The sequence below is a fragment of the Uloborus diversus genome, chromosome 5 (assembly GCF_026930045.1).
Source record: "Uloborus diversus isolate 005 chromosome 5, Udiv.v.3.1, whole genome shotgun sequence".
In the NCBI taxonomy this organism is placed as follows: domain Eukaryota; kingdom Metazoa; phylum Arthropoda; class Arachnida; order Araneae; family Uloboridae; genus Uloborus; species Uloborus diversus.
The window spans coordinates 59,664,444-59,678,735 of NC_072735.1; the positions used below are offsets into that span (position 1 = coordinate 59,664,444).

A 14,292-nucleotide genomic window follows, 5' to 3' on the forward strand; every position below is an offset into this window, starting at 1 on the left:
AACATAATCCTCTGATAATAATTAGCGGAGATATCAATTAAAAGCTATATTAATTATGACACTTGGATTTCGACATGAAATCCCTATTTTTTGGAGGCTTTCCTCCATTCAAATTATTATTCAGTGCTTCATCCCAACTTTCCATAACATTGCTTTTATTAAAATTTGTAGCGTGAAGAAAATCATTAAATGAAAGATCTGTTGCCATTTTTTTCTCGAATATGAGCAAATAAAATTCTGGCTTTTGTTTTAAAGGCTTTTCTTGTAATCGGGGGATTTAAAATGTTTAATTTTTGGTTATTTTTCCGCAATCTGTCGCAAAATTTTACTTTTTTTTTTTTTTCAAACCTGATAGTTAAACACGCGTTACTTGACATAACTTTTATTTTCGAGGTAGACTGTGCAAAGCCGAGCAACGCAGCTATTATGGTATAAATGCTGTTTCATTTTTTCTATTAATTGAGCTAAAGATGGAAAAGAAATAATTTTATAAAACCACTTATATTTTGTTTAGCAATTATTTTTATTTAACCACCTACGTTTTTATTCAGTAATGTTGGCTCCCGTTGCAATATGTTTTGGGGAACCAACCCTTTGGTCAATTATTCTGAAAATAAGCGTTTTTATCAAACATATTTTTCATTAGTAGTGACCAAGTTTTGTCAAACGACATGGAAAAGCATTTTTCTTACTATTATTTACTATTGGAGTTTTCAAAAAGTATTCATTTAAAATCGCTGTTGTTTGCATTTTCTCCCCTACCTCCCAAAAACGCTATATGCCAACGGCGCGGCGGATGTTGGGCGCACTAATACATGCAATGCCACTAATTATAATTGAAGTAAATTTAATAACACAATTTGTTAAGTTCATTTTTGGGTCCTCTTCCGAGTTCCTATGTCGTTGTGGTTCCTCGCAGATGCGACATTTTCGAAATCGTAAATCCACCACTGGCTCCTATATGGAGCGAAATTTTCCCCTAGAACTTTACAGCTATGTAGTCGTTAAAATAAACAAAGTAAAAACTAAATATTTTACTGCTTAATTTTTTATTCACTAATTCATACTGATTAGTCTCTACCTTTATCTGAAGCGCAAGATTTAGTAAGTTTAAGTTATTTACTAAAGTTTTCATCAAAGGCCAAAACTTGGATTAGTTTCCTTTTGGATGAAGAGAATTCTTCACTTTCATCTTTGATAAAACTTAGATAAATGATCATTTATAAGATATGTGCATTATGATCCTTGTATGTTCTATGGAGCAGTATTTTTTATTGTATTTCCTTAACTTTGAATCACTCCATTCGAGTATGCAGTATTGCTGACTATCATTGCCAACTGTGTAGTCCTGGCCTTGGAGGAGCATCTACCAAAAGACGATAGGGCGCCACTAGCACAGAAATTAGTAAGTACACTTTCTGTCAAATTTCTGTTTTGTTTTGTTTTGTATTTTTAATTAAGTATGCTGTACTTTCTTTCAGCAAAAATGATACAGTCGTTCAGGCTGAGAAATTAAATGAAAACATAAATTATTACCATAGTACTCTCAAATTTAGTTTTAACGACTGCCTCTACATCGCATAGAATACATCGTAATAGAAATTAATTATTTCTTCTGCAGTCAACGCATCGTTTATAAAACAAATGTAACTGAGAATACTGAGCTATTTCGATTCTGAAGTTTTGATGCTTTTGGAAATAAGGTAGCTTTCACAGTAAGACACATTGTTAGCAACCATTTCAATGTATTCGATTTTTGGGATTTTGCTTGGTTGAATTTTAAACTGTAAGAGACTTCAAAAATACGAAACTGTCTTAAAAATGCTATTAACATTCTTAAATGTAGTTTGAATCTTAGCTCAACATAAACTGCAACATTGTTAAGAGAAGAATGTGGAATCAGCAGCCATGATAACACGCATACCTCTGCTGTAATATTTTAAGGATTCTGAGAACAAAATAACGGCAACTCTTTCAGCAGCAATAGAATGTTAACTTATTCAGTTCAAAATACCTGTTTCACAATATATTCAATAATGGGGAAAAACTGATACATTGTGATCACTTTTTTTTTTCTCAATATATATAAATGTTTCTGAGGAACATAAGAGGGGATTATGAAGAAAGAGACTTGGTTAAATCATTTCTCTGATCTTTCTTTGGATTGTCGCTAAAATTGGAGTTACGAATAATCCAATCCATTTTCTAAAATAACGTTCCTTAACCCTTTTGACCCCAAGTGCAGAGTGCACACTTCAATGTTGGCAACCTTCAAAAGCAAAAATTTGGATTCTAAGCCTCAAAATAATAGTATTATGTCAAAAATATGGCAAAAAATTGTACCATGATTTTATCATTTTTTTATTTTTTTTATAATTTATTTTTTTCCTAGCGTAAAATTCTTTCTCAACATGAACAGGTAAAACAAATGATAACTTTCCTTTAATTATTATAGATGTTCCAACTTTAAAAACAGGCAAATGGAACGCATGCTGTAAATGCAAACGAAAGACTCGTGAATACCAATAGCACAGAATAGATGTTAGTAGGTAGAGAAAAACCGTACAAGTGGGTCAAACTTATGCCTCTCGATTTTGTGTAACACGTGCTACTATCTAGTGAAAACAAAATCAACTATCAAAGTAACTTCTAACAAAAAGCAGTTGAAGCTGTATTTAGTGTCAGTTGGCTAATTGGTTGAGGTGGGAAAATATTTGAACATTTTCGTCTTTTTTTGTCTGATTTTAAAGTGATAAAGATCCCATTTTAAAATAGGAGAATAATACTCTTGTATGAAGTAGGTAAATTTATGAATCCACTGTGCTTATTAGTCAATTTTAGCTTCGAAATGAAACAGCACACTTCGCATTATAGCTTTTAAAAATAGCCAAATTTGTTTCGCTACTTGAGGTTTTGCCCCCCCCCCCTCCTTTTCATAAAAGATATGAAAATTAATAAGCTTGAATTTGCATATTAACAACATCAAAACGGATATTTTTTTAACTTTAGATGACTTCCAAGTTATAAACAGTTGTATTTAAACAACTAAAATGAAAATAAGAGTTCAAATTCAAAGAGTCTTAATTCAAAATGAGAGTTTTAAATTTATATCAAATATTAACTTCATTGTTTTAGGTTATTATCTATATATTTATAAAGCACAATTGCGTAAGATTAGGGTAACTAGAAATTGAAGCATAAGGAAAGGAAATGAAGATGAAAGGAGAAGAAAGATAGAGTTTGCGACTTTTGATTGTAATATCTTTTCTAATCTGGTCATAAAAGCATGATTTTTTTTTTTAATAATTTGTGTGTGTAGTATGTATCTTTTCTTCTTTGTTTCACGTTTCGTTGAAATTTTTTTAGATAGCCTTTCTTTCCCTTGGCTTTATATGGTGTCTGATTTTACCCCACCCATTGTCCGGTTTTATCCCACTTATGGGGCAAAATCGCCATTCTACAAAGGTTGACCAAAAAATCAATAATAAAATAACTATGTACATCAGCACTTCCAAACTCCAAATATTGCCTTCCAAACGTATTTAAGGAAGTATGCTGATTTATTTCTTTCCTAGAAATAAAATGTCTTTTAATTTCACTTTGAAGTGAAATTAAAAGACTTTAAGCTTTGAAGCTTAAGTTGCGGTTTTGCCCATTTTTTCCTCTTGTATAGAAACATTGCATTGGAACGTTTAGTTATGAAATATTATGTTATCGTTGTTTTAATGTGAAAATTTTCCACATAAGGTAATTTCTAATAACAATCTATTTTTTTTTTTCTTTTTTCTCCAGGAACTTACAGAAACATACTTCTTAGCGATATTTTGTGTAGAATCTTCAGTAAAGATCTTAGCGTTAGGCTTTGTACTTCATAAGGGGGCATATCTACGTAACATCTGGAACATCATGGATTTTGTTGTAGTAGTAACGGGGTAAGTTTACTTTTATGACACTTTTCTGTCTAATTTACAACTATATTCGTGCAACTCAGTGGTGTTTTTCTGCTCATGTAATCCTTTGATCATTAAGATTTTTCAGAGAACTCAATCCCATTCTTAGAAAGCTATGCATTGAACTAGTCTTTTAAGCAGATCAATACTTTATAGGTACTGTAAGCGGAGTAAACTTTGCGACTACTGTGGTGAGATTGTGACAAGGGAACTTTTTGACTACTTTAAATATTGAGCTTTTTTGTTCTTGTTGCGAGTATTCGATAGATTGTATTAGGCACACGATTGTTCCTATCCCCGTAGAAAGCACAAAAGTGGTGCTACTAGTGGTTCAGCTAGTCATTTATAGTCATCTTGTCTCAATGTCACCCGGTAGTTATGAAGTCACCCCATATAGCAGTAGTTAGTTAATATGTGAGTAGTAAAATAAGAAAAGTTCTGAATTTTCTGTTCTAAATTTAGCAGAACATTAAAGTAAACTCTTATTTCGGGTGTTACCAACCCTTGCATTATAGTCGGTGACTGAGGTATGCTTGGAATTATTTTACACAAGCTTTTGTATTCATGCTCTATATATAAGTTGATCTGAAGTCACATTTAATATTCTTTCTTAACCTAATGAATACTAATAAACTGGTGTCAGTACTTGGTGATTTCACTTTAATTTTTTACTGGTGAAGACCTCAGAGAAAGCGCAGTAAAGCCATTGAGCTCCACGAAACACAGATTGAAAACTATGTATAAATAATGCACAGGGATGAAAGCGAAAGACAAAAGGTAGAATCTCGCGAAGTCCCTTGAAATTGCACACTGTGGAACCCTGGAATTCTACGGAACACAGTTTAAAGACTACTGATAGAATGTATGCTCAGAGGTGAAAGTGAAAGACAAGTGGTTCAGTCTCGCAATGTCTCCAGACAATGCTGTGTGAAATCCTAGAGTTCCACGGAGCGCAGTTTAATAACTACTTGATATAATGTATACTTAGAGATGAAAGTAAAAGACAAGTTGTCGAATCTCACGAAGCCTCCAGAAAATGCGCTCCCCAGGTCTCCATAGAACTATCAAGACGCATCAGTCAACTCCTGTTTGTACAAATGCTTTGTATCAAGGCGATTTATGTCCTATTGTTGCCTTACAATTCCGTATAGTTCCTAAGAGTATCATCAAGGCCATTTTGCCGACTAAGATGAGAACCATTAATGCCATCACATGATTCCATACACCATAGCATTTAACAAGTTCTGTCGTGTAAACAATCATCTATAAAGATTCATCAAATTTCTTGTTGTGACACTTTCATGATGCATTCAACGTGCTCATTTATGACGAATTAAGTGCTTTGTAATACCTTAGCTTGTTTTACTCAAAATATGATTCGATCCCTATCTAAACCTTAGTGGTTGCAATTCATCCTCAAAAAAGAACTTGTAGTTTCTTAGAACGCAGTAAGTGTCATCACTCTCAAAAAGTGGGTGTGGATGAATTGAAATTTTAAATATGTTTTTTTTTAATTAGAGCTTAACGAACATGCATATGAGCCTTAACATTATTTGTCAACTATGCATTGATTAATTACTGTTTTCTTCTAAACAGCTACAGTTCAACTATTTCTTAACTTACATCATACATAGTTACTTTTCTGTGCTTTGGCTTCATTGTTCGGACTTCCTAGCGTTAACATCGTCAGTTATCTTTTCATGTTTTCTGGACAATATCCAGCGAAAATGAATCAAAAAATATTATATTATGTAAAAGGCTCAAAAAAAAGTAATGGCATCTGTTGCCAAAAAAGATTTGGCAAACCATCCTGATTGAAATTGTGATTTTCCGATTGTCGTAAACAGAATATGCATTTTGAAAAAATAAAAATAAAACAAAATCTTGAAGCTGATATTTAATCGCTTTCTTTTTTGGGCATTGCAATCTCTGATGTTGGCAGAATGCATGACTATTCAGATGCAAATATTGTATTGGCATCACTTTTCAAGAACATAAAAATGCTCAAAATCTAGCTCACTGCCTCGAGACATTTATTACAACCTCTTTGTGATTACCCAAACTAAATTCTGAAGCAAATATAAATGGGCCGACGTAATTATGCTTGGACATTTATATCCGAAGAGTGTGTGATTTTTGTTTTTGTTTTTTTTATTATTATTATTTTTAAGGTTTAACTGTTGCAACTCCTGTGAAGTTTGCGAGAGATATTGAGTCACAGATAATATTCGTATCTGCACCAATGCGTGTGCATATCGCTCACTATCAACAACCGTGGCACATCTCAAAAAAAAAAAGCGTAAAAAAATTAAGCAGCTCATTGGTACTGTTCCTTAAACTGATTTCTTTTCAAATATTACTATATGATCAAAAGATCTGTGATGTCGACAGATTGGTTTTCGAAATCAAAATTGCCACTGTATAGTTAATGTTCAAAATCTTTCTTTTCGATTGTAAAATTTTAATGATGTGCCACAATTGAGTGTTCCGTTTATATTCCACCACACACCAGCTATGTAAACAAGCTTTGTGCCCAAATTGTAGCAAGGGCATTAAACATATTTTTAAGCAATAGTTTTTACGCTTTTCAAAGTTTTAAGATGAACCACTATTCTTACCTATGAGCGATATGATAAAATGCCAGCAAAGAAAAATCAACAGGTGGACCTACTTCTGCAACGGCCTTGGGCAAACGGTTCATCCACAGTTTTGCCGACATTTCAAATTTCCTCCCCCTTTCATAGATTTAAAGGTATGACTAAAACTTAAAAACAGGGAGGTAAAAATAAAATGTCGGCAAAACTCGGGAGACACTGGGCAAACATAATGCCAATTTTTGCCACCACATATCCGTCTATTCCTCGCAATTTCCTCTTCTAGCTGTAAAGACTCATTCAACATTATGTCTGTCACGCAGAATACAGGTGCAATTTAACATGGGATTCGACCAAATACCTTTTAACTCCTTCAGACCTTTAGACCTGAGGTGTCCAGAATACCGGACATGAACTTTGAACAGCTGCTAATCATTAGACTGATAAAATTACTTATTATTTTTTGTGATAACTGTTTACATTCTGCTTATTATTATCTCTGCAAGAATTTCTCATTTTGTGATTGGTAACTGCCCCTTTATTTCAAATACAGGGTGGTTATAAAATAACGTGAGGTGTTCAGAGCCTTCTAGCAAGTGAAGTATTGGACGAAATATTGCCAAATTTCATGGGCGTACACAGTAGACCATGGGATTTTGATTTCTGAAATAAAAAAAATGTAGTACGAAAACTCGCCACCAAGAGAAGTTTTGGCGTTAAAAAGGTGTATTACTGTGAATATTGAAGGATTAAATGTCAACTGACAAAACATGCGTTTATTTAATTCACAAAATATGATTTTTACGTACAAATGAGGTTTAATATGACCAACATCAAAATTTTCCAGGTTCTGCATACAATGCACAATATTTTCCACACATCCGAAGGGGGAGGGGGATTAAAATCTCCTACCTGTAAAGTATTTCCGAGTTTTTAAAGTTGAGATATCGAGAATATGTCGTAGGTACACCGCATCGTGATTACTCTCCATGACCAAATGTCACAAGGTGAAAGTTTGGGCGACCCGGTGGGCATACTGTAGGAAATGTATGACTAATAATGCTATCAAAGAAATGTTGCCGCTGTACAAACACAAATATAAAAATACGAATACAAATGTGACGACCAGCAACAGGCTCTGGGCTCAGCTAGGCTGGTCCTAGTCAATTAATTAATCCTCAATGAAGATCAATGGCCCTCTTAAAGCTATCCACCCCCTAGCATATTTCCGCCTCTTCCGGTAAGCTGTTCCAAGTGCACACGACCCTACTGAAGTTGTAGTTTTTCCTGATTTACAAGTTAACCTGAGATTTAAATAGCTTAAAACCAACCCTCGTCCTGCTTTCGGTGCAAAAATTTAATCCATTAACATCTTTCATTTTGATAAATTTAAATAACTGAATTATGTCCGCTCTGACTTTCCTTTTGCTCCAGACTATACATATTAAGCCTATTAAGTCTGGTATCACAACTAAATCTGAAAGTCCCCTTACTAGTCTAGTTACCCTTCTTTGAACCCTTTCCAATACATTCAGACCTAAAGTCTAACGTGGAGTGGTGCACCGTCCAATATGAATGTTATCCAAGAAAGAAATCTTTGGTGCCGTGCCGAACTTTCTTCGTGACGACATGTGGTATTATTCTTCTTTTGTTACAAATTGAAATTCCATGTTGGTTTTTTTGAACCTCATTTGTAAACAACAAACATTTGAAGAAAAAACTTAACGTGTGCTGCATTTTTTAACATTTAATTCTTCAGTATTCTCAAGTAATACACTTTTGCAGCGCCAAAATTCCCCTTGGCGGTGATTTTTAGTACTATTTTTATAGTAGAAATCGAAATCCCATGGTCTGCTGTGCATGCCCATGAAATTTGGCAATGTTTTGTCCAATACTTCACTTGCTAGAGGGCTATGAACACCTCACGTTATTTTATAACCACCCTGTATATCATTTTTTATTCATTATTTCAAATGCTTACACGATTGTTTATAGAACATTTTACAATGAAGTTTGATGATGATTCCCACTTTTTCTAGCTGAAATATTCATTTCAAAATTTATGTCCGGTACATTGTACACATCATAATTTTTTTAATTTTTCACCTAAAATCTTGAAATTTTCTTTTTAAGAGTCTTTGCCATAGACTCTGTCTGCCAAATAATAAGAAATCGCTCAACTAGGGTAGGTGGGGGTAAAGCCCCGCGTGGGGTAAAAACCCGCACCGACATTTTAACTTGATCACCTCAGAGTAAGAAATTTACCTCTAGGTGGTGGGTTTGGCCTATGGAAACCTATTGATCAATGAAATTTTGTCCTGACTAGGCACTCCAGAGACGAGAAAGGGGGATAAGTCTGTTTTTTACTACTTTGATCTAACTTTTCTAATACATTATTTGAACATTGTAAAATGTAGAATTTGAAAAGAAAAATCAATGAATTACACGTTAATACTGATACATTAAAACTTCACTTTCGCGTGAAAACAGTTATTCTAATACTTAAAAAGAGTAGTGTTTTTAACTACTTTGATCTAACTTTTCCAATATATTATTTGAACATTGTAAAATGTAGAATTTGAAAAGAAGAATCAATGAATTACATGTTAATACTGGTACATTAAAGCTTCACCTTCGCGTGAAAACAGTTATTCTAATGGCTGCTTAAAAGCAACATGTGGCGTTTTTCAGAAAGTGACAAAATGGGGAAAATCCCCGCAATTGTTTTGGGGTAAAACCCCGCATCTCCAAAAGGTCAAGGATTCTCTCCACTCGGCTTAAAATTGTCTCTTTTTTGAAATATTATTAATATCTTTGTTTAGCATGGTGTTTTGTGCAGCTTATTCATCTTAAAAAATTAATTGTTGGTGGACATTTACTCATAAAGTTTTAATTTGGATAAGATTTGTTAGGTAAAATCTTCATTTCAATTCAAATGTGCTTTCATTAATGTAATAATTTCTTCTTTTTTTTTTTTTTTTTGAACATTTACGTACGTTTAATTTTTTGTTCTTAGTACCTTCAGAAGAAAAACAATTCAGAACCATGATAAATGTCGAGCCTAATGAAGAACGTGCCTTAATTGCAGGCATCTCTTCGTTCTGTATGGTAGACATTAAAGTTAGGTTCAAAAATATCGATTGAAGATATCTCTGAAAAATGGAACAAAAACTTGGGACTTCGAAGAAGAAACAAATTTCCCTATAATTTCGAGATTTCGAGTGAAACTGTATAGAATAACGCGAAGCTTATCCCTTCACAATATGCCAAGATAACTTCAATATGAAAAGAAGGAGGAGGTTATGTAGAGGGTTTTTTTTTTTTTTTTTTTTTTACATCAAACACCTATAAGCCTGCAAATGTACTGAGACATAGGAAGAGTCATTGGAAATGAAGACGGTATAAATAAATTGTCGTAACCTCAGCATTACACGGTTCCATCCATGACACAATAACATTTTTAGAAAACTCAACCTAGTGTACTGTTAACTCAAAGCACTGGGTACTAGATATTCAATTAAATTATAGCTTCAGCCATTTAAATTATTTTTTAAAATGCGGCTGTCATTTTTTTCCCGGGTAATTAATCCTCCTTTTGTGGAGAAGAAAATATTTTCGTGACGAAGTTTTAAAAAAAAAAGATTAAATATGTGAGATATTTAAGTTCGGTACTGCTGAAAACAATAAACCAATGGTTCAAGGAGGTTTTTCAAGTGTTTTTATCAAGCAGTCACCCTTTTCATTCACATTCATCTTGAGTGGGGTAAAGATTCGCATTGCGGGGTTTTACCCCATTTTGGGGGGCAAAACCCCGCAATTTTGTTTTCCCCCTAAATTGTAATTTTCTCAATTATTACTAATCAGACGTAGCTAAAATTTGGAAAGATTATAGGTAACAACCCACGCAATGACTCTAATTAGAAAAAATTGGAAAATATGCCTTTTACTGACCATGATGGCATAAAAACTGAAAATCGCGGGGCTTTACCCTCACCTACCCTATTTCTTAATTCCTACTGAAGGGGTTGACAACCCACTCTGCATTTCACAAGAACAACTATGAGATAAAGCCAAACAAATAACAATGGTGCATTCATTGTTTAAACAGAACTATTCATTTCATATGCACTAAAACAAACATAATATATTTATGTTGGTTTCATTTTCAATTTTACTATTTACTAGAATACAATTTGTAATTCTTTGTAGAAATACCATTCAGTAATTTATTTTTAGGATAATAAATACATTAGCAGATGACACAGACTTGAGAATGCTGCGTTCGTTTAAAGTTTTACGACCATTAAAATTAGTGTCAAAAATGCCAAGTAAGTCAAAGCATTCCAGTAGAGAGTATACAACGCTGAAATGGCGCATTTGTTAAGATTGGAACGAATGGAATATACGATGGAATGCTGTACTCTTATTTGCGTTGTTACCTCCAGTAACTGCATTTGTAACTTAGTCTACATTTTGGCATGATAATAAAAATTAGCTATAGTATTCATCTGTTAAAACTCTGTAATCATGTATATTCATCAAAGTAATATACTTTGCAGCTTTAATGCATCGCAAATATAATTTTATTGTATTTTTGATTACCATTAAACAGCAAAGCATTGCGTTGTGTTTTATTATTAGAGAGTTATCTTCAATGTGATGTAAATAACATTTTTGTACCGATCAGTATTGAATACAAACAATAAAACAATTTTCCTTACTTACGTATAAGATGAACTCTTTCACTCTAGCCTGAAAATTTCCCTAGTTTTGCATTATTTATTTTCAAAAGTGAATTCTTTTGCACAAAAACTTCATTTTTAACTTATTTAATTTTTTACGTAAAATTTTGAAAATTATCAGCTTTTGTTTGATTTTTTTAACCAAAACTTCCACTTTTAACTGTAGAAAACTTAAAGTTTTAATGCTTATTCATTTAACACAAAGTTTCATTTTTACTTTCATTTTAGAAAATACTCTTAAACTAACCATTTATTTTTGTAGGTCACTATATTTGTAATTCATTGTCTAAAAAAATTCTGGAACTAAATTGTTTCTCTTAAAATACTTCATATTTTGCAAAGCTGTTTTCTCAAGAAAACTTTTTATGATATAAAATCCCTACAAAAAGAGAAAATAAAATCAAGGTTTGGATAAGATTAATATTTTGCTCCTAGTTTAGAAATTCAGAGATGCCAATTAAAATGTTTTACTTGATTGTTACAAAGTAAATTGTCGCTCAATTACATTACAAAATACGGAATATAAAATTCGATTCATCTTGTCTTTCTAAGTTGTAGATAGAAATAAAATGTTATTTCCTCCCCATAAAACGCATAGTACTCCCTTCAATTATGCTGGGAGTACATAATGTTTTCAAAATAATAGAAACTAAGCGAATAATGCATTGAAATAAAATTTTAATATTCTGCTTGCAATTAAAAATTCAGTTGTACTTCTAAATTAAATGAACACTTCTTTTTAACACACAAAAAATTGCTCCATTAAGTAACCATTGATTACGTTGAATACAACATGGTATGAATCGTAACTTTATTATAGATTTATGACATTGAGTTTACCATAAAATGTTAGTAATGTCTTTTTAACCGTCTAAAACGAGATGAAGAAAAGATCAACCAGTAGTTCTGCTATTCATATAACTAGAAGCAAAACTGCAAGAGATTTCAATAAAAACAAAGAGCAATAACTGAAATATTCAATTTTAGTGTATGTTTTATTAATTGAATAAACTTTTTAAAAAATATCCTGTTTTGAAATTTTAATTTAGCTTGCTGAATATAACAAAGGATTCAAATGGTTGACTTAAGTCAAAAAACATAAAAGCAAAGTATATTCCTTCTTTAAAATCGTTTAAAGGTTTTAACTACTAAGTGGTATAAAAGCTTAAAATTATGACTTATTAAAAAAAAATTGAAGTAAATGTATTCATAAATATTAAGTAAACGCATAGCATCTTAGTTACATTTGCGAGAATTAGCAATCAAACTAGTTACATTTAAATGGCGTAGCTGCGAATACAAAAGATATTTTATATTTTTATTCAAAATCGTCGGGCATAATGTTTTAATTACATCATTCGCGAGAAGATAAAAATTAATGAGAATTTTAACTATTATATTTAAGAAGTAAAAATTTGGAGAATAAAGCTGCGGAACAAAGAGTACTTATATAACACGTCGCTTACAAATAAAACAACTCAACCAAAAACAGGTTAGTGAACTTAAATATAAAAATTTAAGCTTGGTACTAAAATAGGATTTAGAAATATGTTCTGCAATTACATTTCAAAATCAGTGTCTCTAACATAAGAATTAAGTTCTGTATTTTAAAATAAATTCTATTTTCAAAATTAAGTTCAGCAGAACTAGCCATTCGTCCATACTTTGTATGGATCTTTTTTTTGACAATTTTGAACTTTTATTATGTTTTGGGTTGTAGCATAGGTTGAAAAACAGCGCTGTTCACCTGTGGCCTAGCCAAACTAAGTACGATGATGGAATGGTAAGTTAGATTAGAATTTAAACATGAATATCTGATTGTGTAAGTGGTGAACTACCGAACTCTTTTGCCTAAACATCCTTTCTCCAAGAACTAGAACTTATAGAAAACTAGTCCGTAATATGTGTACCGTGGCTGTGACCTGTTGCTCAATAGTAGTCATTGTAGTGTACTAGTCAATTTCTATTAGAAACATTTTTGCAAGTTTATTATATGAATGTTTAGTGTACATTTAGATTTTAGTCCTATAGAACTTACTTATTATGATGTTTTGATTCATTAGAATAGTGTGAGCTTTCAGTAATTTTTACTTCATTTTTAGCGTGATAAAAGAGAATTAGAAAGAATTTGTCGGATGTCTTTTCATCCATAAGCTCATATCTTTTGGATTGAAAAAAGCGTTCCTTGTTTTGATGAAACACGTGTCTGCAGTTATATGCATTTTTTTGGCAATTTAACGTTGTTATTTCTTATTTTACAACGTGGTACTCACTTTAAACAATTTCAAACAACTTCAACATTTATTTAGCGTAGTAGTAATGTAAGGTTGGGACCTCGCAGGCCTAGTAAACTAATACTTTTGTTTTAACAATGTGCCACAAAAAACGTTTTAATAGATGCCTCGCGAAACACTCATCAGCAATAAGACGATTAGAATAATTTAATACTAATTTTAACGCTGTTAATAGATATAATCGCTGGCTCCCCCAATATTTAGACACTTGAAAATCGCCCGGACAGGTGTTACGGATCAAAGTTGCTTCTACATTTGAATGAAGCAATTGCCAGTTTAGTGATATTTTGATAGTTGAAATGTTAACCCTAACTCTAAAAGGGTTAACCCTAAACTGCAGTAGATAGCGTTTATTGCTGACCAATTTGTCGTTTCTTCATTCCCCTGAAATGACAATCTTACCAGTAAAACAGGTAAGTTACCGGATCCTGTTCAGCCTAGACAAAAAAAAAGTCTTAACCAGCATTTTAAACCTTACCAAAACATATTATCAAATTATCATGCACGAGTTTCGTTGTTGATGACATCAGGAGAGTTACTCGATCAAAGGCTATTATATATATATGAGGATTACAGGAATAAATTTAATATTTCGAATCTGGTAATTTAATTGGCATTGCATGGAAACTAACTATCAACCACGACAGTTACTGAAAGCTCATTTATAGTTTAGAATAGATGGCGGCTTTATATATGCAATTTTATATTTAAG

The 14,292-nt window shown here is 32.4% G+C and overlaps 1 protein-coding gene across 1 annotated transcript in view; it reads left to right on the forward strand.

Annotated features, from left to right (window-relative positions):
• Positions 1-14,292, forward strand: part of LOC129221997 (voltage-dependent calcium channel type A subunit alpha-1-like) — a 368,073-nt gene that overhangs the window by 152,534 nt on the left and 201,247 nt on the right. Inside the window, 2 exon segments of the mRNA XM_054856408.1 lie at positions 1,296-1,405; positions 3,793-3,932. Coding sequence (XP_054712383.1) covers positions 1,296-1,405; positions 3,793-3,932 — 250 coding nt within the window.